This window comes from Narcine bancroftii, chromosome 11 (genome assembly GCF_036971445.1).
Source record: "Narcine bancroftii isolate sNarBan1 chromosome 11, sNarBan1.hap1, whole genome shotgun sequence".
Lineage (NCBI taxonomy): Eukaryota > Metazoa > Chordata > Chondrichthyes > Torpediniformes > Narcinidae > Narcine > Narcine bancroftii.
The window spans coordinates 18,678,255-18,705,830 of NC_091479.1; the positions used below are offsets into that span (position 1 = coordinate 18,678,255).

At 44.3% G+C, this 27,576-nt stretch overlaps 1 protein-coding gene across 2 annotated transcripts in view; it reads left to right on the plus strand.

Moving 5' to 3' along the window:
* LOC138745586 (sorting nexin-27-like) overlaps positions 1-27,576 on the plus strand; it is a 154,043-nt gene that overhangs the window by 40,819 nt on the left and 85,648 nt on the right. For both annotated transcript variants that reach the window (XM_069902787.1, XM_069902786.1), the window contains exons 2-3: positions 24,945-25,176; positions 27,254-27,446. In XM_069902787.1, coding sequence (XP_069758888.1) covers positions 24,945-25,176; positions 27,254-27,446 — 425 coding nt within the window. The remainder of the gene's footprint in view (positions 1-24,944; positions 25,177-27,253; positions 27,447-27,576) is intronic.

Consider the following 27,576-nt stretch of genomic DNA (forward strand, 5'->3'; position numbering starts at 1 on the left):
GTGGAAGAACAACGTTGCTGGAATAATAGTGTACTTTATATAGCTTGAGCCCTTTATCAGGGTGTGATATTTTGATGAAGGCCTCAAACCTGAAATGTTGGTTATATATCTTTATCTTTTCTGTTTGACCTGCTGGGTTTTTACCTTCCCATTATTTATTGTCACTGAAAATTTTTCGTCACTGAAAGTGAGAGGGACTGCAGAGCTTTAATCCCAGCCAGTGGTTGTGGAATTTCTTGGCTGTCTGTTGCTGCTCCGCAGGTTAGCACTTTATTTTAAGCTATTGTACTTATTGTCTGGCCCAAAGGGGCCAGTGTGCCTTGTACTGCTCTCTTCAGGATTGGTTGCTAGCATGTTGTTAATGGTCGAGTGAGGCCTACAGATTGTGTATTTGTGAGTATAATGGTACTTCAGGGCAGTTGAGCTGCTACATTGGTTCTGATTCTTTCACTTTGCAGTACAATTAACCCCACCCCTCGTATCTGGCACCTATGGAGATTGGTAGATGCCGAATAAGTTAATTTTCCAGTTATTTGACACTGCATGATTGGAGAACTAACCGCTAGGGGGGTGACAATTTCGATTCATATTTTTTACCTCTTTAGTTTCCTCTTTTTTTTTGAGGTCGCTTGAGGCCGCCAATTGCTTCAATTCCAGATAATGGGCATTCTTTGTGATCTTGAACCAGTTTTGCATTTGTTGCAAGTGTTGGAATGCTTCCTAAATAAGGAGTAGAATTAATATAGAATGCAGTCCCGAGGTCCTAAAATCGAATGAAGCACATGATCCTCATGTGATTCACAGTTCAGTGATCTGATCAGGAAGTGAAGCAAATTTCATCCAGAGCCGACAGTCATTCAGGATTCAGTGAATCACATTGAACTCTTTGCATAAATGTGGAGAAGTCACAATATTTCATGTTTGTTTTACTTGAGTCAAATGCACTGTGCATACTTAATAAGATTTTATTAAGATCATCACTGATACACTGTCAATATTTATCCCTAAATTCAGAGGAGTAAAACAGATTTTCAGGTTGTAGTGCACTGTTCCTTTTGGGAGCTCGCTGTGTCCTGTACAATTAAGGTACTGCCGTGTCCAAGAACCCTTTTGGAATGATACTTGAAAGTTTTGGAGGCGACCATAGTGTGTTCTTCTACTTTGGACAGGACCATGGGCGACAGTGGAGAGGGTTAGTTCTTTCAAGTTCCTGTGGGGTCCACGAGTCAGAGGACTTCTCCTGGAGCCAACACATGGAAGCAACTGTGGAGAGGCACACCAATGCCTCCACTTTCGAAAGGTCCACCACGGGCATTGACCTCCTGTCCACTGAGGACATCTTTGTCAGACCTTGCCTCAAGAGGACAGCCAACATCTCAAAGGATCCCTATCAACCTCACTATCTTCACCTCTCGGATAAAGAACAGTTTTTATTCATTAGTTATTAGGCTCTTGAACCTCCCAGTTCTACCCTGACTGTAAACTACTCTGGGACCATCAAAAGATCTGTTTGCACATTTGAAATGCCACCTATTTTGTTGCTCGAACTGCAACTATGGATATCTCCCTATCATTTTATATTTGTTCTCTTTCTCTGTTTTTAAATATTATGGTAATTTAATGAACAGGTAAGTTATTGTAGTTGCAGTATCATGTATACCTGTCTGGCAAGTAAGAATTTCGGCGCATTTATACGTTGGACTTGTGTATATGACAATAAGCTCTCATGATCATATCTGACCCATTTTTTGAGAAGGTTGGATTTACTTGTGATCATCCTTTATTGTCCTGTAATTTTAATGGTCAGGTGTGGTTTATAATGGTTTTAATGTAGGCAGTGATTAAATTCAATCAATCATTCTTGAAGCTGCTGTCCTCTTGAACCTTTTTTGGAGGTTTCAGTGATCCTTGTCACGTGCAGTTGTTTTGAAGTTGTACATTATTTTCGTGATCTTTGGTTTTAGCAAGTGACATTACAAAATGAACACGAGTTCCCTGTCTTAAAAAAGATTTAGTGAGAATGGCTGATAGCCGAGCTCAAAACAGGAGCAGGTCTAATAAATTAAATATTGATTCCAACAAAAGGCCAGTTTTATATAAAGTCTTAACTAGTGTTCAAATGGTACTTCCATGACTACAGAAAACTTGTTCTGATTTCTACATCAAATGTTGCTACATCTAATCAGCTATTAAAGTTTGCCCTTTAGCAGCGGCTACATTGCTCCTGCAATAACACACACACAACCAGACGGGTTGAGCCTAGTGAGCAGACTGGTTTATTGCAGGCTGCTGGGTTGCACTTATACTCCCAGCCCGGTCCTGGCTGAGAACTGAGCTGGAGGGCGCTGACGTCACCCGGGCATCACGTGGTCCCCCAGTGCCGGTTTCTGAGCCCCGTGCTGGAAGGAAGGGAAACCCCGATGGTGCCATTTTGGCCGGCTGCCCCGCCGCGTGGCTTACAAGCAGAGTCAATTCGCCTGCCTCGTGGTGAGCTGCCACACCCCTTTCATTTGGGTAAAAGATCTCATTGATATTACTAAGAGGAGAAGCAAGGAAGTCCCCTGCATCTTTGCCGCTGGTGCTCAAATGGACTAAAACCTGCTGTTCACCATAGGAGTGTTTGTAGGTCCTAACTCTGTCTTGAATTTTCCAATATTATAGCAATCATTTCATTGACTGTAAAGCTCTTTGGAACAGCCTGAGATTGTGAAAGACTGTGAATGGATGCAAATCTGAGCCATCACAAATTTCTGGGGAAATTCCAGAAATGTGTGATTTTATTTTTTTGTTCTCTCTCCAGCAGTGAATTTGTAACCTTTTGGGGTAAATAATTGTGGAAACCTTTCTTTAATCTTGGGTAAAATCCGATAGATGTTCTTTGAACGGTTGGCGTAGAGGTTAGCGCAACGCTAACGTTACAGAACCAGTAATCGGGGCTGGGGTTTGAATCCCACGCTGACTGTAAGGAGTTTTTATGTTCTCCCCTTGTCTGCTTGGGTTTTCCCCCAGGGGCTCTGGTTTCCTCCCACCATTCGAAATGTACAGTGAGTGTAGGTAAATTGGGTGGCATGGACTCGAGAGCCGAAATGTTCTGTTACCATGCTATATGTCTAAATTTTAAAAAAAATTAAATTTAACCCTGCACTGATGTGTTGGATACGGATGACAGATTTTCTTTCTTGGGGGACATTTGTGAGCCAAATGGGTTTGATTGTAACCCATCATTTAATTGACCTGTTACCAGTTTTAACTTTTTATTTAATTACTTGAATTTAATTTCCAATTTGTTGTAATGGGATTCAAAAGAGAAACCGAAAAACTGCAGTTTTGCAGGAATCTTAAACTGGTGGAGGAACTCAGCAAGAAGCAGCCGTGGGTAAAAATGATCATTCAGTGCATCATGGGTTGGGAACCTTTCAGGGGGCATGATGAAGGGTCTTGACCTGAAATGCTGATTGACCATTTCTACCCATGGATACTTCCTGACCCGTTGAGTTCCTCCAGTAGCTCATTGTATGCTTGTGTTGGGAGTTGGTGCTTGTCTCTCTCCAGATCCATCGATCAGACCTCTGAATTTAATTAAGTAACTTTACATTATGACGCTGAACTCTTCTTGGCCTGACCTTCGTCCTCCCTTGCACACATCTCAACAAGTTCTGTGCATGCCGTGATGCGGAACTTTCTTTCCACAGCCCTCCTCTTCTAACCTCGTAATCTCTTTCCTACCTGTTATTTCTTCCTTATTTGCCTAAGGTCCGTCTTGCATTATCTCTGCCTTTTATCACTTGGAAGCTGTGCATCTATTCTGTTTTGAGCCTTTGCTTGTTAGATTTCTGTTTTGCTGCAATTAAGATGGTTTTGTAACCATGTTTTAATGTAATATCAGCTTGTAAGAAGTTTTACACCATAGTGTGAGTTATATTTAATACAGCCAACTTGCTTCCAAAGGAGTTTACTTCGATGCTGATGGCGTTAAATAAATGTTTCTAGACCACATACAACCGCAATTTGTACACAATGGACAGGATGAGCACACAGTGGGACAAGGACAACTTCTTCCCCTCTGCCATCAGATTCCTGAATGAGCAATGATCCAAAGACGCTGCCTAACTTTGACTTTTCGGTCCTGTTTTTATTTATTTTTGTAAGGTGGTTAAAATGAATGTTTGCACTGTGACACTGCCACAAAACAAACAAATTTTTGTGACATCTTCGTGACAATAAATTCTGATAGAATTATAGTGTGGATCTCCCAAAGGCCAACCTTTTCAATTGTGCGCCCTTTTCCCACGCTGACTTGCCTGTCTATGGCCTCGTAGTGCCAAACTGAGTCCTCCGGCAAATTGGAGGAACTGTAGCGGCAGTTACATTGCTCCTGCAATAACAAACGCAACCAGACGGGTTGAGCTCAGTGAGCAGACTAGTTTATTGCAGGCTGCTGGGCTGCACTTATACTCCCAGCCCGGACCTGGCTGAGAACTGCAACGTCATCCGGGCGTCACTTGGTCCCCAAGCGTGAGTTTCTGAGCCCCGAGTTGGAAGGGAAACCCCGGATGGCGCTATTTTGGCCGGCTGCTCCGCCGCATGGCTTACAAGTGGGGCCGGTTCGCCTGCCTTGTGGTGAGCCGCCACACAGCCCCCCCACCAGAACTGGCGCCAATGTCCTTTTTTGCTGGACGGCCTCGCAATGACCACGGGCTCGGTGGGATCGAGGTGCACTGGCTTCAGCCTGTTCATGGTGAACAGCTCATGCTTGCCACCCAAGTCCAACATGAACGTCGAGCCGGAACGCTGTATAACCCTGTACGGCCCCTCGTACGTTCGGCCCCGCTGAACGAATACGAACTCCGCGGAAAGCAGCTCGCCAGGAGCGTGAGTCGGGCGGGCGCCATGCCTGGGCAGTGGTGGGGGTTCGAAAGAGTCCAAACGTGCTCTGAGGTGAGGAAGTAGTTCATGTGGCGACCGCTGGGGATTGTGAGGTGCTTTGACTAACTCACCAGGTAGTGCCAGCGGCACACCGTAGACCAGCTCAGCTGATGACACCTGCAGATCTTCGTTGGGAGTGGAGTGGATGCCCAGGAGCACCCAAAGCAGTTTGTCCATCCAGTCGGGACCGGTGAGGCGGGCCATGAGCACCGACTTAAGGTGGCAGTGCAGAAGTTCGACCAGTCCATTGGCCTGCAGGTGGTAGGCCGTGGTGCAGTGTAGTTGTATCCCCAACCAGTTGGCGAGCTGTGCCCAGAGCGTAGATGTGAACTGGGCACTCCGATCGCTGGTGAGGTGAGCCGGGACGCCGAACAGGGCGACCCAACCATGCAACAAGGTTCGGGAGCAGGAGTTGGTGGAGGAATCTGGCATCGGGATCGCCTCGGGCCAGTGAGTGGTGCAGTCCACCACTGTAAACAGGTAACAGTTGCCCCAGGAAAATGGTAGGGCCCGACAATGTCCACGTGAATGTGGCTGAACCATTCCCGGACGTGCTCGAACTCCTGTATGGGCACCCTGGTGTGCCTGTGCACCTTGGACGTCTGGCAATGGGTGCATGTTCTGGCCCAGCCCGCGATCTGCTTCCTCAGCCCATGCCACACGAACCGTTCTGCCACCATCTGGACCGTGGACCTGATGGATGGGTGCGAAAGGTCGTGGATGTGACGGAAGAATTGCCTGCGCCACTGCTGGGGAACCACTGGCCGCGGGTTGCCCAAGGAGATATTGCACAGGATGGTGCCTTTGCTGCTCGGAGTTGGGAGGTCTCGGAACCGCAGGCCGGTGACGGCGGTCTGGAAGGCCCTCTTCTCCTCATCAGCTTCCTGGTCCCGGGCGAGCTGGCCGAAGTCGAGGCCGGGCGTCAGCGCGCAGATTGCTGCTCGTAAGAGTGCATCGGCAACCACATTGTCCTTCCACGCTTTGTGCTGAATGTCAGTGTTAAAATCCGACACGAAGGAGAGGTGACGCTGCTGGCGGTCTGAGCAGGGATCCTTTGCCATCGTGAGCACCTGGGACCTGGGTGAGGGGTTTGTGGTCGGTGAAGATGGTAAAAATCCTCCGCTCCAAAAAATAGTGGAAATGCCACACCACCAGGTACATGCCCAGTAAGTCACGGTCGAAGGACTATACTTGCGTTCTGGCAGACGGAGCAGGCGGCTGAAGAATGCCAGCAGCTTCCAATGCCCATTCACCTGCTGCTCCAGGACGGCACAGATGCCTGTGGCAGAGGCATCAACGGAGAGTGCCATATGCAGGTCGGTGTGCGGATGGGTGAGCAGGGTGGCCTTCTCGAGGGGGTCATTGGTGGCCTCGAATGCGGTGCAGGCTTCTGGTTCCAAGTGAACGTCTTGTGCTTGGCTGCGATGAGGGTGAACAGCGGCTGCATGATGCGTGCAGCTCCCGGGATGAAGCAGTTGTAAAAGTTGACCATACCCACGAACTCCTGCAGCCCCTTGTTTGGGCATGGGAACTCCCTGATGGTGGCTACCTTCGCAGTGGTGGGCTTGGCTCCTTCAGCCGTGATTTTATGGCCCAGGAACTGCATGGACTCTTTCCCGAACTGGCCAGGTTGATGGTAAGGCCGAAGTCAGCCAGTCGGGACGAAAGGGCACATAGGTGGGCCATGTGTTGCACTCGGTCCTTGCTGACGACAAGGATGTCATCAAAATAAATAAAGACGAAATCCAAGTCCCTGCCCACAGAGTCCATGAGGCACTGGAAGGTCTAAGCGGCGTTCTTGAGCCCGAACGGCATGCGCAGGAATTTGAACAGGCCAAAGGGGGTGATGATGGCCGTCTTGGGTATGTCCTCATGGTGCACCGGGATCTGGTGATATCCGCGCACCAGGCCGACCTTGGAGAAGACCCTTGCACTGTGCAGGTTGGCTGTAAAGTCCTGGATGTGAGGGATGGGGTAACGGTCAGGAACGGTTGCCTCGTTGAGCCATCGATAGTCTCCGCAGGGACGCCAGCCGCTGGAGGCTTTCAGGACCAGGTGGAGCGGCGAGGTCCACGGGCTGTCGGACCACTGAATGATCCCCAGCTCCAACAGGTGCGGAAACTCCTCCTTTGCTACCTGGAGCTTGTCAGATGGGAGCCAGCGTGCCTTGGCGTGAACCGGCGGGCCCTGGGTGGGGATGTGGTGGAACACACCGTGGCGCAGCGAGGCAGTGGAGAACTGTGGCTTGAGGAGTGTCGGGAACTTGTCCAGGATCTGCTGGAACTCGTCTCTGGGCATGCCGATCGTGGCCATCTGCGATTGCTCCGAACGGAAGGTGTCGAGGTGAACGGCCTGGAAGGTATGGGCTTCCACCAGGCGCCTACCTCGAATGTCCACCAGAAGCCCGTGTGCGAGGAGGAAGTCTGCACCCAGGATGGCAGTCGGGAGGGATGAGACGGTGAACCTCCACGTGAAATTGGCTGATCTGGAAGTGGACTGTCTTGTCTCCATTCATCTGGATTGCCATTGCAATCAAGCTTGTCCACGAGGTCGGTTCTTGGATTCGATGGCTGAGGCCGGTATGACGCTGATCTGGGCTCCAGTGTCAATGAGGAACCTCCGACCGCTGACTGAGTCCCACAGGTAGAGAAGGCTGTGTCCTTGGCCAGCCGCTGCAACCATTAACAGTGGCCAGTCTGGTCATTTCCCTGGAACGAGCAGGGCTGATGACACTTCCGAGCCTTGGCTCCCCAGCGCTGGTGTTAGAAGCAGAGGCCTGAAGTGGATGCTGTGGCCTTGGTCATACTCTTGGGGGCCCCTGCAGGGGCCGGGTGCTCTACCGGAGCGCTGGGGCAGGCTTGGTGTGGTCGTGCCTATGCCTCGTGACCTGCTGGACCACTGAGCCATAGCTCTTGGGCCTTCTGGGCGACCTTCCTCGGGTCAGTGAAGCTCTCCTGAACCAGCAGCGGGCGGATGTTCGAGGAAGTTGCACTCGAAAAATGGGCAGATGGTGTGCTCACCCAAGAGCGCGAGCATCTCGTCCATCAGTTCCATCGGGGACCTCTCCCCCCAGGGCATTGAGGTGCAGCACCCGAGCGGCATGCTGTGGTATGGATATTCTGAGGGACCCGGTAAGCACTCGCTTGATGGTCTCGTACTTGTCCTTGGCGGGTGAGTGCTGAACAAGGTGCATCACATGTCTGCCGGTGGCCTGGCCCAGGGCAGTGACCACATGGTAGAATTTGGTTGTGTTGGACAAAATCTTGCGGAGGTGAAACTGGGCTTCCAAGTGGACGAACCAGGTCTCTGGCTCCTGAACCCAGAATTCAGGCAGTTTCATGGCTATAGCGCTGATCCCAGGCTCGCTCATGATGGGTTCAAAGACGTTTGAACCAGTCGGGGTCACCAAGTATAGCGGCGGCTACTCTGCTCCTGCAATAACATACGCAACCAGACGGGTTGAGCTCAGTGGGCAGACTAGTTTATTGCAGGCTGCTGGGCTGCACTTATACTCCCAGCCCGGACCTGGCTTAGAACCGCGCTGGAGGGCGCTGACGTCATCCAGATGTCACATGGTCCCCAAGCGCGGGTTTCTGAGCCCCGAGCTGGAAGGAAGGAAAACCCCCGACGGCACCATTTTGGCCGGCTGCCGCGTTGCGTGGCTTACAAGCGGGGTCGGTTCGCCTGCCTTGTGGTGAGCCGCCACAGAACATTCATTCTCTCTCGCGCACAGAATATATATACTAAGTGATCCAAAATAAATATATATAACCCTGTACAAATAATTCACAGATATAAAAATAATTTAGTTATTATTTCATTACTGTCTGTATTCAAATGACTGTTCTATTGACTTTAATCTTTTTTTAAAATTTTTTTATTTTTCACACTATAAACCACATTGATCAAGATACATACATTTTTCTTTTCAAATATATACAGTGTCGTTTTCTCCCTCCCCTCCCTCTTCCCATCCCACCCTCCCAACCTCCCCTCCCATTCATTTAAAGTTCAGAATCTAAGATACATTAAACCCGTCAAACAATGTTGTCACTCAATAAAAATAAACAAGAAATTCCACTGAGTCAATTCTTTTCATTCCCTTCTCCTTCTGTCATTTTAGGTGGTAGATGTCCCCGGTAGGTTTTCTCTATTGTGTTTCATGTATGGCTCCCATATTTGTTCAAATATTGTAATATTATTTCTTAAATTATATGTTATTTTTTCTAATGGAATACATTTATTAATTTTATATACCATTGTTGTATTCTCAAGTTATCTTCTAATTTCCAGGCTGACATAATACATTTTTTTACTACAGCTAGGGCTATCCTAACAAATCTTTTTTGTGCACCATCCAAATCAAGTCCAAATTCTTTGTTTTTTATGTTACTTAGGAGGAAGATCTCTGGGTTTTTTGGTATATTGCTTTTTGTGATTTTATTTAATATCTGGTTTAGATCTTCCCAAAATTTTTTCACTTTCTCACATGTCCAAATTGCATGAATTGTTGTTCCCGTTTCCTTTTTACAGCGAAAACATCTGTCAGATACTGTTGGGTCCCATTTATTTAACTTTTGGGGTGTGATGTATAGCCTGTGTATCCAGTTATATTGTATCATACGTAACCTCGTGTTTATTGTATTTCTCATCGTTCAAGAGCATAACTTCTCCCATGTTTCATTCTTTATCTTTATGTTTAGATCTTGTTCCCATTTTTGTTTAGTTTTACCATTTGTTTCCTCATTCTCCTTTTCTTGCAGTTTAATATATATATTTGTTATAAATTTTTTGATTATCATTGTGTCTGTAATCACATATTCAAAATTACTTCCCTCTGGTAACCTCAGACTGCTTCCTAATTTGTCCTTCAAGTAGGATCTCAATTGGTAATATGCCAACACTGTAACTTGAGTTATATTATATTTATCCTTCATTTGTTCAAAGGATAATAATTTATTTCCTGAAAAGCAATTTTCTATTCTTTTGATCCTTTTTTCTACCATTCTCTAAAGGAAAGGTTATCTATTGTAAAAGGGATTAGCTGATTTTGCGTCAGTATTAGTTTTGGTAATTGGTAATTTGTTTTATTCCTTTCTACGTGAATCTTCTTCCAAATATTGAGCAGATGATGTAATACTGGAGAATTCCTACGTTGTACCAATTTTTCATCCCATTTATGTAATATATGTTTGGATATCTTCTCCCCTATTTTATCTAGTTCTAATCTAGTCCAATCTGGATTTTCCCTTTCTCTTCTTCAGGAGTTCAAAACTTATGTCTGGATAGAAAAATTTTTTTTGACCTTTGTATTCCAGTGGCTTTTTGTCTTCTCTTATTTTCTTCATTGCTTTCTCCAATATATTTTCTCTTGTTGTATATCTTAGGAATTTTACTAAAATCGATCTTGGTTTTTGTTGTGGCTCTGGTTTCGGGACTAATGTTGTATGTGCCCTTTCTATTTCCATTTCTTCCTGTAATTCTGATCCCTGGGGATCCAATCTTTTATAAATTCTCACATATTCTCGCCGCCTTCATCTTCCTTAAGGCCCACTATCTTTATATTATAATTTTCCATTATATCTATCTTCTGAGCGAACAGCTCTTGTGTCTCTTTAACTTTTTTATTAGATTCTTCTAATTTCTTTTTTAAGTCCTCTACTTCCATTTCTACGGCTGTTTCTCGTTCTTCCACCTTGTCCACTCTTTTTCCTATATCTGACATGACCATCTCTAATCTATTCATTTTTTCTTCTGTACTTTTAATTCTTCTTTTTATTTCACTAAATTCTTGTGATTGCCATTCTTTTACTGATTCCATATATTCTTTAAAAAAAAATATCCATTGTCTTGCCTTTCCCTTCTTCCATTTCTCTGTGTTCTTCTTCTTCTTCTTCCTCTGGGTTGGTCATCTGTTGTTTCCTTGTTTTCTTTTTACTCTCTTCTTTCTTGTTCTCATTGTTTTCTATGTTCTCTTCCTATTGTTGTGTTGTAGCTATCATTCTCAGGTGTGGAGATCGATTCCTCAGCTGGTCCCCCCTCCCGTCAGTTTTTTTTTGTCATGCGCATCGCGCATGCGCGGTTGCGCACTTTTGCTTGGCTCTGCGAGCCATTTTTGTAGTCCCGAGCTCGGGACTTCGACTGACCTTAGGGAGCGGGCTTCTCTCTCCGCGGCAGGCCTCCTCGGACAGGTAAGGCCTTCACCTTCTTCTTCCGACATCCTTTCTTCTTCTCTTCTTCCCGTTGCTTTCGACTTTTCTTTCTTCGCTGCCATTTTCTTCCCACCTTTACTTTCACCTTATTTTAATTTTTATGTTTGTGCCTTTGTGTTTTCTGTGTTTTTTTTAAACTTTTCTGGAGAGGGCTGGAGTTCCTCGACCGGCCACTACTCCATCACGTGACTCCTCCCCTGTTGGCTTTAATCTTGATGTAATACTTCTGAAAATACTAAATTGCCTTTAATCTATCCTTGAATCTAAATTTTAATTCTGAGGCAAAATAACTCCCTGTGGCTGATACAAGAAGGGTGATGCATCAGTTCACTTGTGTTGTACAATTTTTGCACTTGACTGGGGAGAAGGATTTTTTTTTTAAACTCTGATCGCATATTTAAGCTCCATTGAGATTGGGTGATGGAGGACCTAGATATGGTCAAATTAATTGTGCATGGGATTCATCGATTGTTTTGCAGAGTTTATTTTAAACAGTATCTCTCTTGTTTCCTGGAATTTTTCCCTTTCCCGGTTAGCTGTGGTCTAGATGTCGACAGAATACTGAGCCAAAATAATAGCGTGTATTTGGTTTGAATGATGCGCTTCTGTGTCTTGTGCATGTTCAGAAAGGACCATTGGATGCCCAGGCAACCCATCATTAACTTCGCCTTGCACAAAGTATCCCAAGTTACAATGCAAGCATTTCCATGGTTACAAAGATGCCCAAGTTGGGCATCTTCCAATGCAAGCATTTTCTCTAAAGAGGGAAATGCAAAGATGTGGAATCTTTGATTTTATAAATGTTGGATAATCAAGTGGAGGATTACTCACTCCCTTTCTCTGGATTGAAGTGGCCCCTTGTGCTATTTAACTTCAGAACACAACAGGAAGATTTTAAAACCTTGTGTCTGTTGATGAAATCTCATGTTCTTGGCTGAACAGATATTAATTCCCCAAAAAAAGCACAGCCCTTCAAGGAATAGGGACATTGAGAAGCGATTTGATTGGAATGGTCAAGATTCTGAGGCATCTTAACATGATGAATTTGGAGAGGGTGCTTGCCCTGCACAAATCTAGAACTAGGTATCACTGTTTATAAATGTAATCACCATGATTTCATGAAATGGGATAATATGCTTGAAGGACTGAGTGGCCTACTAATTTATCTTTATATATTTTCAATCTTGCAATCCACAAGCAAAAACATAAGGCGGAAGAAACTCAGCAGGTCAAACGGTGAACTTTATATGGCAAAGATAAAGAGACATAACCAACATTTTGGGCTTGAGCCCTTCTTCAAGCTATACTTTGTGAGTCAAATTTTCCCTAATTTAGTTTCAAAACTAAAGCTAGGTTTATATCTCATCAGAAGCTTTTTTTAAAATCTAAAGCTTCAATGATACCAATCTCATGGTTATTATTCTCTGGCTAAACATCCCATAGGATGACGACGGTTCCTTTCAGTCAGTTTGTGGGGTTTGATATTAGGGTACCCCACTCCTCAGAAAGGAACACTGTGTGGGTGAATGGATTTAGGTGAGATGGGGTTGCACAGGTCCAGACCCACCCTCTCGACATCCCCTCCCAGATCCAGCAGCATGGTGAGGTCCAAGATGGCTGGGGGGAGTTCTTTTTCAGTGAATGGCCAGACCAAGGTTCAATGCAAGGAATACCCTATCCGCACTTCTCATCAGGTGTTTACTAGATGGCCATTGGCCCTCCGAGGGGGTTCGTCTGCCCTTTGACAGGTCTTGTTTTTCATCCTGCAGGGTATCTAGCCAGCTCCACACCAGCCAAGCCTGGTGGGGGAGCTTGTTTAGTCACCGACCACCCGAAGGTAGTACTGGGTTACATGGTACCAGTAGTACTGAGATGAGTGACCTGACCTGATCCTCCTACTTATTATTCACTGGAATATGGAAATACAAAGTTGTGTCCCCCTGGAAAAGATAACATATAACCTGAGAAAGAAATATTACATGTTTGTTAAAATACGACAAGCTTATTTGAATCATACTGGTTTAAGGATATAATTAACTTCCACGAAAAGGTTTAAATAATTATAGTTAGTTTAATAGCGTTGAATTCCTGAAGATCAGGTATGGACTAATTAATGAAGGCTGCTCAAACACCCCTTTTTTTGTACAATTTTTTTAATGTTAACAGTTTGGGGAGGTGAGATTTGGGCAATCATATGAGACTGGTCATTTTAAAATATTATTTATATGATGTATACAAGGACTGCCTAAAGAAAGCTCTTTGTGACTACCACATTGACCACCGCCAGTGGGCTGATATCGCCTCAAACCGTGCATCTTGGCGCCTCACAGTTCGGCGGGCAGCAACCTCCTTGGAAGAAGACCGCAGAGCCCACCTCACTGACAAAGGAGGAAAAACCCAACACCCAACCCACCAATTTTCCCTTGCAACCGCTGCAACCGTGCCTGCCTGTCCCGCATCGGACTTGTCAGCCATCAACGAGCCTGCAGCTGACGTGGACATTACCCCTCCATAAATCTTCGTCCGCGAAGCCAAGCCAAAGAGAGAGAGTAATAATGTTCTATATGAGTCTTTGAAAAATTAAAATATGGGAAAAAACAGCTTCCATGATGCAATGTGGATCTTTTCTGGATTGGTCATATGGTAAATGTATTGAAGCATTTCTCACATGATTAATCCTGAAAAGAGCAAATCGGCCGTGGGTTATTATATGTGTAGTGCCTCGGCTATTTGTTCAACTGTTACTGATGAAGACCCAATGCTTCTTTCCTTCTTGCAGCCATAGTACTAAGCAAGGAAAATACTGGAAACCCTAAGCAGGATGGGCAGTATCAGTGAAGGGCGAAACGGAGTTGATGTCGTTGAGGGTCCTGCTGTCCATGCGCTGTTCTTTAAGTTGCCATGTGCTGAAAGTGGTTTCCACAGGGCAGAAATGTCTGTGTTTCAGCAAATAATGCAGCTACTGTGATCTCTCTAAGTCGAGAAGAGCTAAGATATTTCTCTGCTGCTTCCCGTCGAGGTGAAGGTAATAGGCTTGAGCGGTACATCTAAAGAACCCTTTGCAATGTGCTGCAATTAAGGGTATACTCCCTGCAACCACAGTACATTAGTAATGAAGCTTGTGAATGGCTGCTTTCTAATTAAATGCAGAGTCCTGGTATAAATATTCCATTCCCTTGCATTCATGTTTTCACAGCTCAATGTACTGTGTGTTGTCCTGTTGTTTATCCCTCCCTCGGCAAAATCCATTCTAATGAAGTGAGGCCCTGATCTGCGTGAGGATTTTGTTAATGTCGATATTTTTCTGGGTTTCAATTCAGGATTGGAAGTTGGCTGTGGCTCTCTCGCACTATTGGACTTGGATGGTGGTATGTGCAGTGAATTGGACATAAAGAGCTCCTGACCTGTGCAGGACGCTCTGGCAAATAAATGTGCGCCCAGTTTCCTGGGACTGGGCTCTGGTAACAAATCATTTAGAGATCTTGTGACGTTTTTAACCTTTTCCTTGTCCGTGATTTTAAGGAAGTAGATTCCTTTTTGGGAGCACAGTGGAGAATCGGAATTTGTACTTGGTTTGTGTAGGCGGTTTGGTTGTGTTTCTTATGGCAATCCCTCATTTTTTTTTACTAGCTCAAGGCTGATTTGCCTTCTCAGAGCCATTTAAATGACTCGTATTCACTTTCCACTGGCGTAGTGGTTACTGATCTTGTGGTTAAAACCAGGGCATGTTGGGAACTTTGATCTATATTGAGCCTATGCAGCTAAGACTTGTTGGGGGTAAAACTTTTAAGATTTTAATCTGGATCTAATGTTAAATTGTATTTGAAGTGAAAAGATTCAATACTGGTACACAGGAACCAGAGCAAGCCAAGCAGTCCTTCCTCCATCTTCAATCAGATTATGGATAGCCCATACTTTCAGTTAACTTCTCTGGAAATACTTAAATTAACTTTTAAATATAAATTTAGACAGACCCTTCCGGCCCACGAGCCCATGCCACCCAAGTAAACCCAAATGACCTACAACCCCTGTACATTCTGAAGGGTGGGAGGAAAGTGGAGCGCCTGGAGGAAACCCAATGCAGACACGGAAAGAATGTACAAACACTGCCAGATTCAAAACCAGGTCACTGGTGTTGTAACAGCACTACATTAACCGTGCAAATATCTAGATTAAATTCCAAGCACTCTCATTCTTAAAAAGGCTTTGAAATAGCCAGTGAAGTATTTTCAAATGGTAGCTATTGTTGTCCATTGCTCAGAGAAATGCAGCACAATCCTTCATATTAGGAAGTTATAATGAGGGGAAAAATAGGTTTGGATGCCAAGGTATTGTTGCTTTTCCTCTACATTGTGCCATGTTTACCTGTGAGCATTCAGCATCTCTGATAGTCCAGCATGCACTCAGTACTGGCTTGGAGAGGATAGGTTTGAATTTTCTTAAAGACTCTGCCATGGGGCTTGAACCCAACCGATTTAAATAAAAACATTTCAAAACACAGAAGCCGCAGTTACTTGGATGGATGTTACCTTGGATGTTACCATGTAGTATGACTCTATAGTCCTTTTCACACTGGCTAATCTGTAAATTTGCCATTCAATGAACCGGTTAAAGAAGCTCTCTTTACCTTTCGCTACTGAACTACTGTTAACCAGTTCTCTGCGTCCTTTCACACTCACCACCAGGCATCCCTGGGGAGAGGGGAGACTATCCTCCACCGGTGACGCCTGAGTGATGCATCGAGTGATGGCAAACCTGTCTTCCCAGAATCCAGTGCAGCAGAGAAACCCCTTCATGAGTGCTTCATGCATTCAGCTTTCTCTGCTATATGGAATTCTGGGGGGAGGGCGCAGGTCTGCCATTGGACACTCTCATTCACACTCTCACGCTCTCTCTCTTTCTCACTCTCTCTCTCTCACTCGCTCTCTCGGGCTCTGGCTTGCTCTGTCTCTCTCTCACTCACTCACACACACTCTCTCTCTCTGGACTTCCCACAGTCTTTATAAATTGTGCACCTATGTGTTTTATTGGCACTACCACTTTCCTATGGTCCTTTATAAATTTATAAAGGTTTGAATTGATCGGCACATCAACGGGTTGAAGGGCTCATGCTCTGCTGTACATAATGCTTAATTAAGTTATAATTAGACATAATGCAAGATCATAATACATTGATCAGGATTTAGTAAATTGAATACAAAGTTTTATACCTTTTTTGTTTTTTTGTTTCCTTCACATTCCTGCACTCAACGTATCACTACTTTGTCCCTGGATAGTCCATGTCCCTTTTATTCTGGGCTAATCGACACGTGGGTGTCAGATGACCCCAGGGATGATGCACCCTACTTAGGTGGTCCATCCACGGGCTGATTTGACACCTGCGTGCCAATTTGCAAGCGTTCACACTGGCCTTTTAACTGGTATATTGGCCATTAATTGCTAGGATGAGGTGTCAGTGCGAAAGGGGTATGAGAGGCACGTAATCCAGGCTGATGCATCAGTGCAGATATTATCACAGGATCAAGGATAATACATTGTTTCAGTATTCACAGGTTACATTTCTGATCGCTCAGTTGAAACGTTGTCTGAAGAGGGCGCACAAAATCATTGAGCCTTCCCTTCACCCCTCACACAGCTGCTTCCATTGGGAAAGAATACCAGAGGGAGCACCACCAGGCTGAAGAGCAGTTTCTTCCCACGGGCAATGAGAACGCTGAACGACTCAAGGAACCGCTCACACTCACCTTCTGAGATACTTGTATTCATGAAGCAACATTTATTTGTATATACGAATACTAGTCGGCATTGTATATTGTCTGTCTGTATGTGTGTTAAGTCTGGATGTGTGTCTGCAGGTTTTGCACTGAGGACCAGAGAACGCTGGTTTCGTTTGGTTGTACTTGTGCAATCAGATGTCTATAAACTCGAGTTGAATCCACATATTCCCTGTTGAGCTGGATGTAAAGAAAAGTTGTGTTTTTCTGGTTGTGTAAAGAGGTGTTCCAGTATTCATTCATTGTGAAAAAGAACACCTCAAATGTGAACGTGCATTGTGACTGGTTCTTGCAGCATTTAAATTGGAAGCTAGGTTTCCTGGGGGAAAAAGTCTAAAGGCCTGCCATCCTTGGCAACCAAATTAAAACCATCGCAGCTAACTCTGTGGTGCATTGGAAGGGATTACTGAGTTTTACAGCTGTAAGAAACTGACTAAGATGATTTAAAAAAAAATCATTTATTTATTTGTTGGATGCGAATGTTGGCAGTGTTTTTTTCCCCCCCCCTCCACTTAATTGCCCCGTTAAGAATCAACAGCATTGGATTTGGACTTGCACGTCGGGCTGACTGTGTGATGAATGTCCTTCAAGAAAGTTCATAAATGATGCATTTTATGAAAATGTACTCATTTTTCGATGAGCATTACTGAAACTAGCTTCTCTTTAATTGCTTGAATTCAAGTTTTCTAGTTTCCTTGTTGGAATGTAATCTGATCCCTGAAGCAGTGTTCCATAACGCTGGCTGTTTGTTTAGTAATGTACCTCCACATTAGCATACCCTTTCGACCTATGTCAGAAAGACTGGTGCAAACTGATCCAGCAAGGACAATCTCAGGGGAGATGTGGCTAAATTCTTTTTCGATTGAGGAATGCGGTTAACATCTGGCAGTGGCGTGATCTCCTAGCGACCTCTTTGTTTCATCACGGGTGGGGGGGTACTAGATTAGTAAAGCCCCCTGGCTTCTGGCACCTCTGAGGATCACTAGATGCCGGATAAGTATATTTTCCGGTTGTTTGAGACTTACCCATAAAACCCGGATGTATGCCTTATACCTTTGCTTTGAGTGTCTTGAATGTTGTGTGTAATTGTGGTTCGTTTTTAAAAAAATTTATTTTTCACACTGCGAACCATTTCATTCAAAATACATACAAACATTTCCCTCTTAAATATACACAGTGGCATTTTCTCCCCCTTTTTCCCCCCTATCTTCCCTCCCCCCTCCAAACCCAATAAACATTCAACGTATCTCTGTCTTTCTTTGTTTCTGTCCTTCAATTTTGTTGTCAATTATCACTCAGGATCCCCATGCTTTTGCAGAGTTCTGCACACAATTCGGCACAGACTAGATGGGCCAAATGTATGTTTATAATTCAATAAAACCATTAAACAATATCATAATTCTGGTAAGTTAAGTGTGTGGGATAGGAAGGGAGGGGGATGAAAAGAGCTTGAGCTCTGCAGAAAACTGATCATTTTAAACTGTAGTCAACGCTGATACTGTTAACATTTTTTGTTGGCTTTTATCCTTTATAGAACAATTCTGCATTGTACAGGCCATTTGGCCCTCAATGTTGTACTGACCCATATATTCACTCTCGTCAAAGTGCTCCCCTACTGTGAGGTCCACCACCTGACCAGGTTCATTACCCAGAATTAGATCCAGTATGGCCTCTCCTCTTGTTGGCCAGTCCACATACTGTGTCAGGAATCCTTCTTGTACACACCTGTCAAAATCAAACTCATCTATCCCTCGCAGACAGTAAATGCCAGTATATATTAGGGAAGTTGAAATCACCTATGACACGGATAACTGTTTGAGTTTAAGTTTGGAAAATCATAACTAAAATATTCCAAAAAAAAGTTATACAACTCGCCAAAGAAAGAAACATCAAGACAGTTGATCTAAAGGGTGATATCTAAAACAGAAAGGCACCGTTGGTGCAGAGGTTGGGTGGTACAGAGGTTAGTGCCGGAGATCGGGACCAGGGTTCAAATCCCACCCTGTTTGTAAGTCCTTCCCATGTCTGCATGGGTTTCCTCCCACTGTTCCAGTATTCAAGCAACAGGCAAAAAAAAAATTAAAATAAATAAGAATAAAATAACAAGTTAAAAACAAAATGCAAGTTTTACATTGTAAAAGTAAATGTTCTCTAAAGTAATACATAAACCTTGGGAGCAAATATTCAGGGCAGCAGAGGGCCTTGGTCATGTTTTGCTCCTAGCAGCTGTTTGAATAAATTTGTGTGAAACAGGAATGGCGTCGGCCAGGATGACGAGCTGGTTGACGCCGCTCGCCGTTGGGAATGACTCTCTTAAAGTGTCTCCTTATCCTTGCTTAGTCGCCCCGATCAGAGGCCTTATCTGTAACTGGGTGGCGGGGTGGGGGGGTTTAATTATCTATAACGTTATTGTTCATCTTTTGGGCGGCTCCGTGGAGGGTGATTCCTAATCAGGCGAAATCAGGAACATAAACCATAAACTCACTCACACCAATCAGCAATATCTGTGGATAGGATTTGGCAATTCATAGCTTGATTTCCTACTCCAGGGTGAGTTTGGACTTTGTGCCTCCACCAAGGCTGACTGATACGATCTTTCTTCACTGCCTGACTTTAGCTTGTCTAAGTTCATCTGAACTACTCATTTATGTCTTTGGACCCAGATTTAACTATGTACCTCTGGCCTCCATACCTCGATAAATGGCTCAAGCCCTAAGCATTGGGTTTCTATCTTTATATTTGCTGTATAACCAGCTGAGTTTCTCCAGCTTTCTGATTTTTACTTCAACCATGGTGTCTGCAGACTTTCGTGTTTTATTTCATCCATGTTAAATCCATTATAAGCATGAAATCATCCCTCCTCAAGTCACTCTTTCTGTTCACCCACCCCAGTTATCATTACATTTATTTTCACGGTTTCCTCCCCTGCAGAGTCTTCTTTCTCCCTCCCTCCCTCAGTAATCTTCTGTAGTCCTAAAACTCTGGAAGAATGTTGTCCTCCATATCTGATCTCTTGGCGATTCCGAAATGTAACTGTGCATATTGCTCCCAAGTCTCTGGCCTCACACTCCTGGCTAAGCTCTCCTACTTTCCTCTTAGCTCTTTGATTAAGCTGTAGGTCATCCATCATGCTCTTTATTTGTGGCTCTGTCAAAATGTATTTCATACCCCTGTGGAATACTTGCTATTTTAAAAGAACTGCCATCATAAGTAGAGTTCATCCAAACACACCTTCGGCCAAAGTCGTGGCAGTCCTTGTTTTCTACCTTTAATGCCTGTCATTGTGAAGAAAGCCCGTCAGCGCCTCGACTCATGCAGCAAACTTCTGCCGATGTGTGGTGGAAAGTGCGCTGACTGGCTGCATCGCGGTCTGGTACGGGAACACCAGTACCCCAGAGTGTAAAGCCCTCCAAAAGGTAGTAGACACATTCCAGTACATCACAGGCAAAGCCCTCCCCACCACGGAGAGCATCTATGGGGAATGCTGCCATCGGAGAAAGCAACAATCATTAAGGATCCACACCGCCCAGCACTCACTCTGTTCTCGCTGCTGCCATCAGGAAAGAGGTGTAGGGGCCACAAGACTCACACCACCAGATTCCGGAGCAGCTGCTCTCCCTTCCACCGTCAGACTCCTCAACAAAAAACTCAATCAGGGACTCATTTAAGGACTCTTTGCACATTATTTATTTCTGAATTTTTAAAAATGTCAGTTTGTTTACATTTCTCTTTTGTATATTTTATTTTTTGAATATTATTGGTTTTAAGAAAATATAGAATATAGGAGTCAATATAATAACAATAATATATTGAATATAAAATCATAGAAAAACATTCATAAGGTCCAAATAAAAAGGAGAGTCTCTCTTCTCCCAGTGTCCCCTCCCCAAATTGGAAAGAAAAGGGGACAGACAGCAGGGAATAGAGGGAAATAAAAAGAAAGAAAACAGAAAAGAAAAAGCAACAGGAGCAACATTTGTCATCTCAGAGTAACATAGTTTTAAAAGTATTAAATTTCTAATAAGGAGTATACTAATCGACAAATACCAAAATAAGTTATACAGTCTTGGCATTTAAGTAATCTAAATTTTGACATATATATCTATTCCTAAGACTATAATTAATCTTCTCAAGGGGAATAAAACTTTGGACATCCATGTTCCAACAATCAATGTGAAGTAGGGAATCTGATTTCCATGTTACTGCTATACATTTCCTGGCTATTGATAGTGCAGTTTTAATACATTTAGATTTACTTCTGGAGAAATTAATTTTTATAACTGCCAAATTCCCCAGAAGAAACATTTCCGGGTCTAGAGGGAAGTTCACGCCCACAATTTTTGTCAATACTTCCCCCAATTCTATCCATACCAGGTGGAATGCAAAAAGGTACCAACATCTATACCACACCTAAATGCCTATCAGAAAATACTTGTTTATTTTTATGTAAGTTTTGAGGTGTGAGATATAATTTGTGCAGAAAATTATAATGAATCAGTCTATATCTAGAATTAATTAAGGTAGTCATACTATCTATACATAGATCTAACCAGCATTGTGGGTCAATTACAATGCCCAAATCTGATTCCCATCTCTCCCTCGATCTATGTAATGTATACGTTTCTGGTCTTTTGCGTTACGGATAAGTAGAAATTCTGCCTGGGCCACATGAAAAAGTATCTCAGAGATGTATGTGATGCCACGTATGTAGCCTGACAATAAATCTGAACTTTGAAGAGGCGCAGCTCCAGGAGAATGTGAAGCATTCTCAAGGCTCAGCCATGATATTCCTGTCGAACCTCCTCATCGCCTTCCATAAACTTAGCTCTTTGTTCAAGCCACTCCTTTCCTCAGCCACCAGAAAACCAGGCCAAATGCATTGCAGTTATTTGTCTTGATTAAGAGCTTGAAGTATTGAGATCTACAGTTTTATCAGCGAACTGATATGTTTCGTGAGCAGTTATTTCTGTAGCTTGTAAGAACATTGGAGCAATTTTTAAAAAGGAAGCAGCAAAAACATGCACCGTGGACAAATAGTTACTTGCTGGGTAAGAACTTCTGTGGAATGGGGTTTTTTTGCTTCCTGTAAAGTCATGAGCTACTCTTGGCTACATATTTAAGTGCTGATGACATAACTTCTCAGTGCAGTAGTTGGGAGATTTTATGTACCAACTTTAAGGCACGTTTCTTCCTTTGAGTTTGTTTTAAAATCGGAACATCTCTCACATTTGGTTTTATTACGTTTGAATCAATCCTCTTGTAATAAAGAATGGAAATATTATCTTTTTTCCCTACTAGCTCTTTATAATTGCCTTTAAAAAAAAACCCTTAAAAGTAGATCTGAAGATGATGCTTACTTCAGAATACCATAACTTTTCCACTTGAGGGGCAAAGCAAAATTGTGAAACTTGAATGAATGCCTCATTGTTTTTGAATAATGCACTGATGGGTGAATTTGATCTTATGAAACATGCCAATCAGCCCAACTCATCTATGCTGGTCAAATTAGTATTCTGCTCTAGTCCCACTTTCCTGCATTTGGTCCATATCCAAGTCAAGTTTATTATCATCCGAATGCACAAGTACAACCTGACAAAACAGCGTTCTCTGGTCCTCAGTGCAAAACACGCAGACAGCAATACATATGAAGGATAAGCATTCATATATATATATATATAAATATTGTTTCTTGAATATGAGAGTCTTGGATGGATAGTGTGAGCAGTTCCTTCAATCATTCAGCATTCCCACTACCTGTGGGAAGAAGCTGTTCCTCAGCCTGGTGTTGGCTCTGATCCTCCTGTATCTCTTTCCCAACAGGAGCAGCTGAAGGATGCTGTGTGCGGGGTAGAAGGAGTCCTCAGTGATTTTGTGCTCCCTCTCCAGGCAACAATCCTGATAGATCAAGTCGATTGGGGTTGGGTGGGAGACCCCAGTGAATCACTCTGCTGCTCTTATGCTCTTGTGGATTGACCTCTGATTCATTTCTCTGCAGCAACCATACCACGGACGCTCTCGACAGAGGTCCTGTAGAAGGTTGATGTAATGATGGCTCGCCTCAGTCTTCTCAGGAAGTGCAGTCGTTGTTGTGCCTTCCTGACAAGTTAAGAGATGTGTGTCCAAAATAGGTCCTCCTTATTATAACCCTCATTATCTGTCCACATGTCATAATTATTCCTGGTCCTTTAGCTTACTCTGGTTTCCCTCTGAGTGAAAAAACTTGCCCGAAAGGTCCCTTTAAAATTTTTTACCCTCTCATCTTAAATCTGTACTCTATTGTTCTGCACTGGGGAAAAAAGTGTGACCATTAACTTACTCCATGCCCCTCGTGATTTTGTTTGCTTCTATAAGTTCATTCCTTGCCTTCCTGTGCTCTAAAGACCCAGCCTGGACAGTCTCTCCTTCTAACCCAAGCCCCCCCCAGTCCTGGAAAAAGCCTGGTGAATCTCCTGTGCACCTCTTCTTATTCCTTCTGCTCTGCACACAGCATCTTTCTGCTGTTCCCATTGGGAAAGAAATACAGGAATATCAGAGCCAATACCACCAGGCTGAGGAACAGCTTCTTCTCACGAGCAGCGAGAACGCTGAACGACCAAATGAACTGCTCACACTAACCATTCGAAACGCTTATTTGTATATCTGAATACTTGTCATGCATATGTACTGTTTGCCCATATATAGGAGTTAGCTGCATGATTTGCAAGGACTGCCGATCACTGTTGCGTCAGTGATAATAAACTTGACTTATTGATCTCCTTTCTATAGTTGTGTGGTTAGAACTGTATACCAGGTTTGCACACTTCACTTTAGGCGGATCCCTTCAATGAAGGGAAAGGTTCCATTATTGTCATGTAATACTACATTTTTAGAATGTAACATACATGAAATTCTTTAACTTCTGATTCACTTTGTCCAGCGCCCCTCACAGAAACCTTCAGCACCTGGTGTTCCAAGACAGTCTCCCCTCCAAGTACTGACCAGGCCTAATTGTGTGTGGATTTCAGTTAAACTTTTAAGATTAGGGGAGAGGGCAAGGAAAGGATTGCACAATGCAGTTTGCTTTTGTTTTCTCAGCAAATGCTCATCAGGAGGAGCTGAAGTGGCCCGGTTTCATGCTGACCTTGGGGGAAGGACAGTGTTAGAGAAGAACTCAAAGATAAAATTCACATGATTGAGGAGTAATTGAGGTCATGGGTTATTTTTTCTTCACGGCCTTGCAAGTAGTTTAAGCTATTGTGTCCATTTGCTCACTGTTGAGAAGATTGTGGTATACAGTGCAAGAACTTTCATATTTGCTTTTAAAATTGAATGCAAAGATTTATTGACGCTCTAAGAAGAATGAATTTTAGAATGAAATGCTGTACATTAGATATTCTGAAACCAAGGTTGAGCTTTTCCCATCTGATGGCAAACCAAATCCGATAGAAAGATCACTGCAACCCTTCGTTAATATAACTGGTTGCTTTACATCTCTCAGAACCTTTACAGATGTACAGTTACTTTCCACGTCTAGTTTTAAATGGATGAAACAACTTATTTCTATACATCTTGTGGACACTAAACTGTTGCCCTTTTGTGCTCTGCAGAACTAGAGCAACTTGTGCAATGAAATAAAACACATAATTTTAATTTAAAAAAATATATATATACTGCTAGTTTTAATGATACAGCACGATTGAAGGCTCTTCCAACCCATGAAACCCATGTCACCTATTTACACCCAATTAACCTACCAACCCCGCCCCCCCCCCCCCGTATTTTTTTGGGCAGAAGGTAGAAAGCCAGAGCACCTCTGTCAACCCACGCAGGTCATGGGGAGAGTGTACAAACTCCATAAAGACAGCAACGGTGTTGTGTTCACCGCTATACTCTTTCAAATGAGAACACTTCCAATAATGCAATAATCCTTCTGTATTCCGTTGTCACGCATGCCGTGATACCGGACAATGATTTTTGAGCCCTTGATGCATGCCCACTAAGTGTGGTAGTTTTAAAATTTCATATTTAACTATTCTGTCCCTTGTCCCTGCAGAAATGGTGTTAATGTCGAAGGAGCAACACACAAGCAGGTTGTGGACCTGATTCGGGCAGGGGATCGGGAGTTGATTCTGACAGTGCTGTCCGTTCCACAGCAAGAAGCTGATCGCCTTGATCCTGGCGATGATTCCTCTGGGAGCATATACTATGACTACAGTGAGAAGCGGGCAGTGCCCATCTCTATCCCCAGTTATAAACATGTTGAGCGGAATGGGGAAAAGTTTGTGGTGAGTACTTTCTCCCATCCTTGTTGCAAAGTCTAAGATTATATTTGCAGATTATAGAGCGAGAGGGAGAGAGAGGCAGCATGGAAATAGGCACTCCGACCAGGGCACATCTAGGGTATGGCAGACAGGGCACATGCCAGGGGTGCCACTTAAAGGGGCGCCACTGGAAGGGGGCCCGCCACTGGAAGGGGGCCCGCCACTTGGAAGGGGGCCCGCCACTTGGAAGGGGGCCCGCCACTTGGAAGGGGGCCCGCCACTTGGAAGGGGGCCCGCCACTTGGAAGGGGGCCCGCCACTTGGAAGGGGGCCCGCCACTTGGAAGGGGGCCCGCCACTTGGAAGGGGGCCCGCCACTTGGAAGGGGGCCCGCCACTTGGAAGGGGGCCCGCCACTTGGAAGGGGGCCCGCCACTTGGAAGGGGGCCCGCCACTTGGAAGGGGGCCCGCCACTTGGAAGGGGGCCCGCCACTTGGAAGGGGGCCCGCCACTTGGAAGGGGGCCCGCCACTTGGAAGGGGGCCCGCCACTTGGAAGGGGGCCCGCCACTTGGAAGGGGGCCCGCCACTTGGAAGGGGGGGTCGCCACCCTCTCACTGAGCGCTGCTGTCCTGGGCATACAAGGAACCTATTCTTCCACGGTACACTCATTGTCCCTCTTTGTCTGAGCGTTTGCTCTAATTACACAATGTCAAATACAACATGGCGGCCACCAAGCCCAGGTCTCATGAGACCTCCTTGTTGCCGTTTTCGATGCATTTGTCACCCCTCCCATAGGCGAAATTTTGCGTAGATACACCACAGCCTACGAACCACTGAGTCTGTGCTAACCACTTAATCCTCCTCATCCTTTTCACGAACTCTACATTAAACCTTTTTATTTTCCAAAACTCTAATCAATTCTCCCCAGATTCTGCCAACTCATGTACACACTAAATACAAAGCACAGTGGCTAATAAGCCTCCCAACCCACAGGTCTTTGGGATGTGGGAAGACCTTGAGGAATCTTGCATGGCCACAGGGAAACTCCAAGCAGACAGAAACCATGTAAAGCTGAACTTGTATCTTTGGAACTAGAATATGCTCCAGCTTCCATCCGCCTAGGGGGAGTACACTCAAAGGGGTTGTTAGACACCCCATCTCCAACATAAAATGAATGCCGCTGAAACCAGTTGCAAAGGAGAGATTGCACTGATGACAATGCGATAACGCCGTCAGCCTGCGCCAGGAGCGCGAAATTAAAAAAAAACCTATATGGTTAACAGAGGTTATTATGTTGCGCAGGAGATCTGCCTGAGTCCAAAGACTGCTTGCACAGATCTCTACTAGTGCTCTTACCTGCTTTTTGGTCGCTGTTGTCGAGTGTAAGCAGCTTTCCCTTCTCAGTGCACAAGTTTGATGTTACGGTGGCAGGCAGCGCTACTGCACCTTTCGTCTTCCTCCTTCAACTCTGGAAGCCGGCTCCTGTCTCAGCTGTGCATAAAGGGACATCAGGATCCACAAAAGTTAAAATCGCCTTTCTTTTTACTTGGATGCGGGGTCTCACCATAAAAAGGCCTAGATTCTGAAAGATTTCAGAGTTTGTTAAATTAGTTTCTTTCAGAATAAAGCTCTTGCTTGGTGATCTTGTGATTTTTGTAATATTCCAAAGTGCTTCTCAAATAACCTGCTGAGTTTCTCCGGTACAAAGCAATGAAGTACTTCAAGAGTGGAATACTTATGCGTAACCATTTTGCCTCACGATCCCACAAAGAAATGTTATTCAGTGAGTTTTGTAATAATTCCTCCGGGCCAAGCACAAGGAGAAAACATTTAATTTTTTTAATAATTCAGTAAGATCTTTCATGAGATACCTTTTTTATTTAGTATGTCCTCTTTAAGATGGCAACTGTGACACAGCAGCGGGCTGTTAAACTGTGTTCAAATATTCTGTTAAGATATGGATCATTGTGGATTATGTGCTTGAACGAGTAGTCACTGAAGGGAGATTTTGTCACATTTTTATTTGAACCATTAAATCATAGCTGATACTAAAAGACTATTTAGACTGTCACAGTATCTGACTTGCTCTACTACTTTTTTCAGGTGTTCAACATCTACATGGCTGGACGCCAACTTTGTTCTCGGCGCTTCCGCGAGTTCACAATTCTTCATCAGAATTTGAAGCGGGAATTTTCGGACTTCCATTTCCCAAAACTCCCAAGGAAATGGCCGTTTTCGCTCTCGGAACAACAGTTGGATGCTCGGCGACGAGGCCTGGAAGAGTATCTGGAGAAAGGTGAGCCTCAGAAGGAATACTATGCATTCCGCCCTTGTAATTGCATCGTGCTTGCAACATAATAAAATGCTATGATGCTTCAGATCTGAAGAGGATTGTTCAGCATTTGCTGTTGAGAGGGGTATCAGTG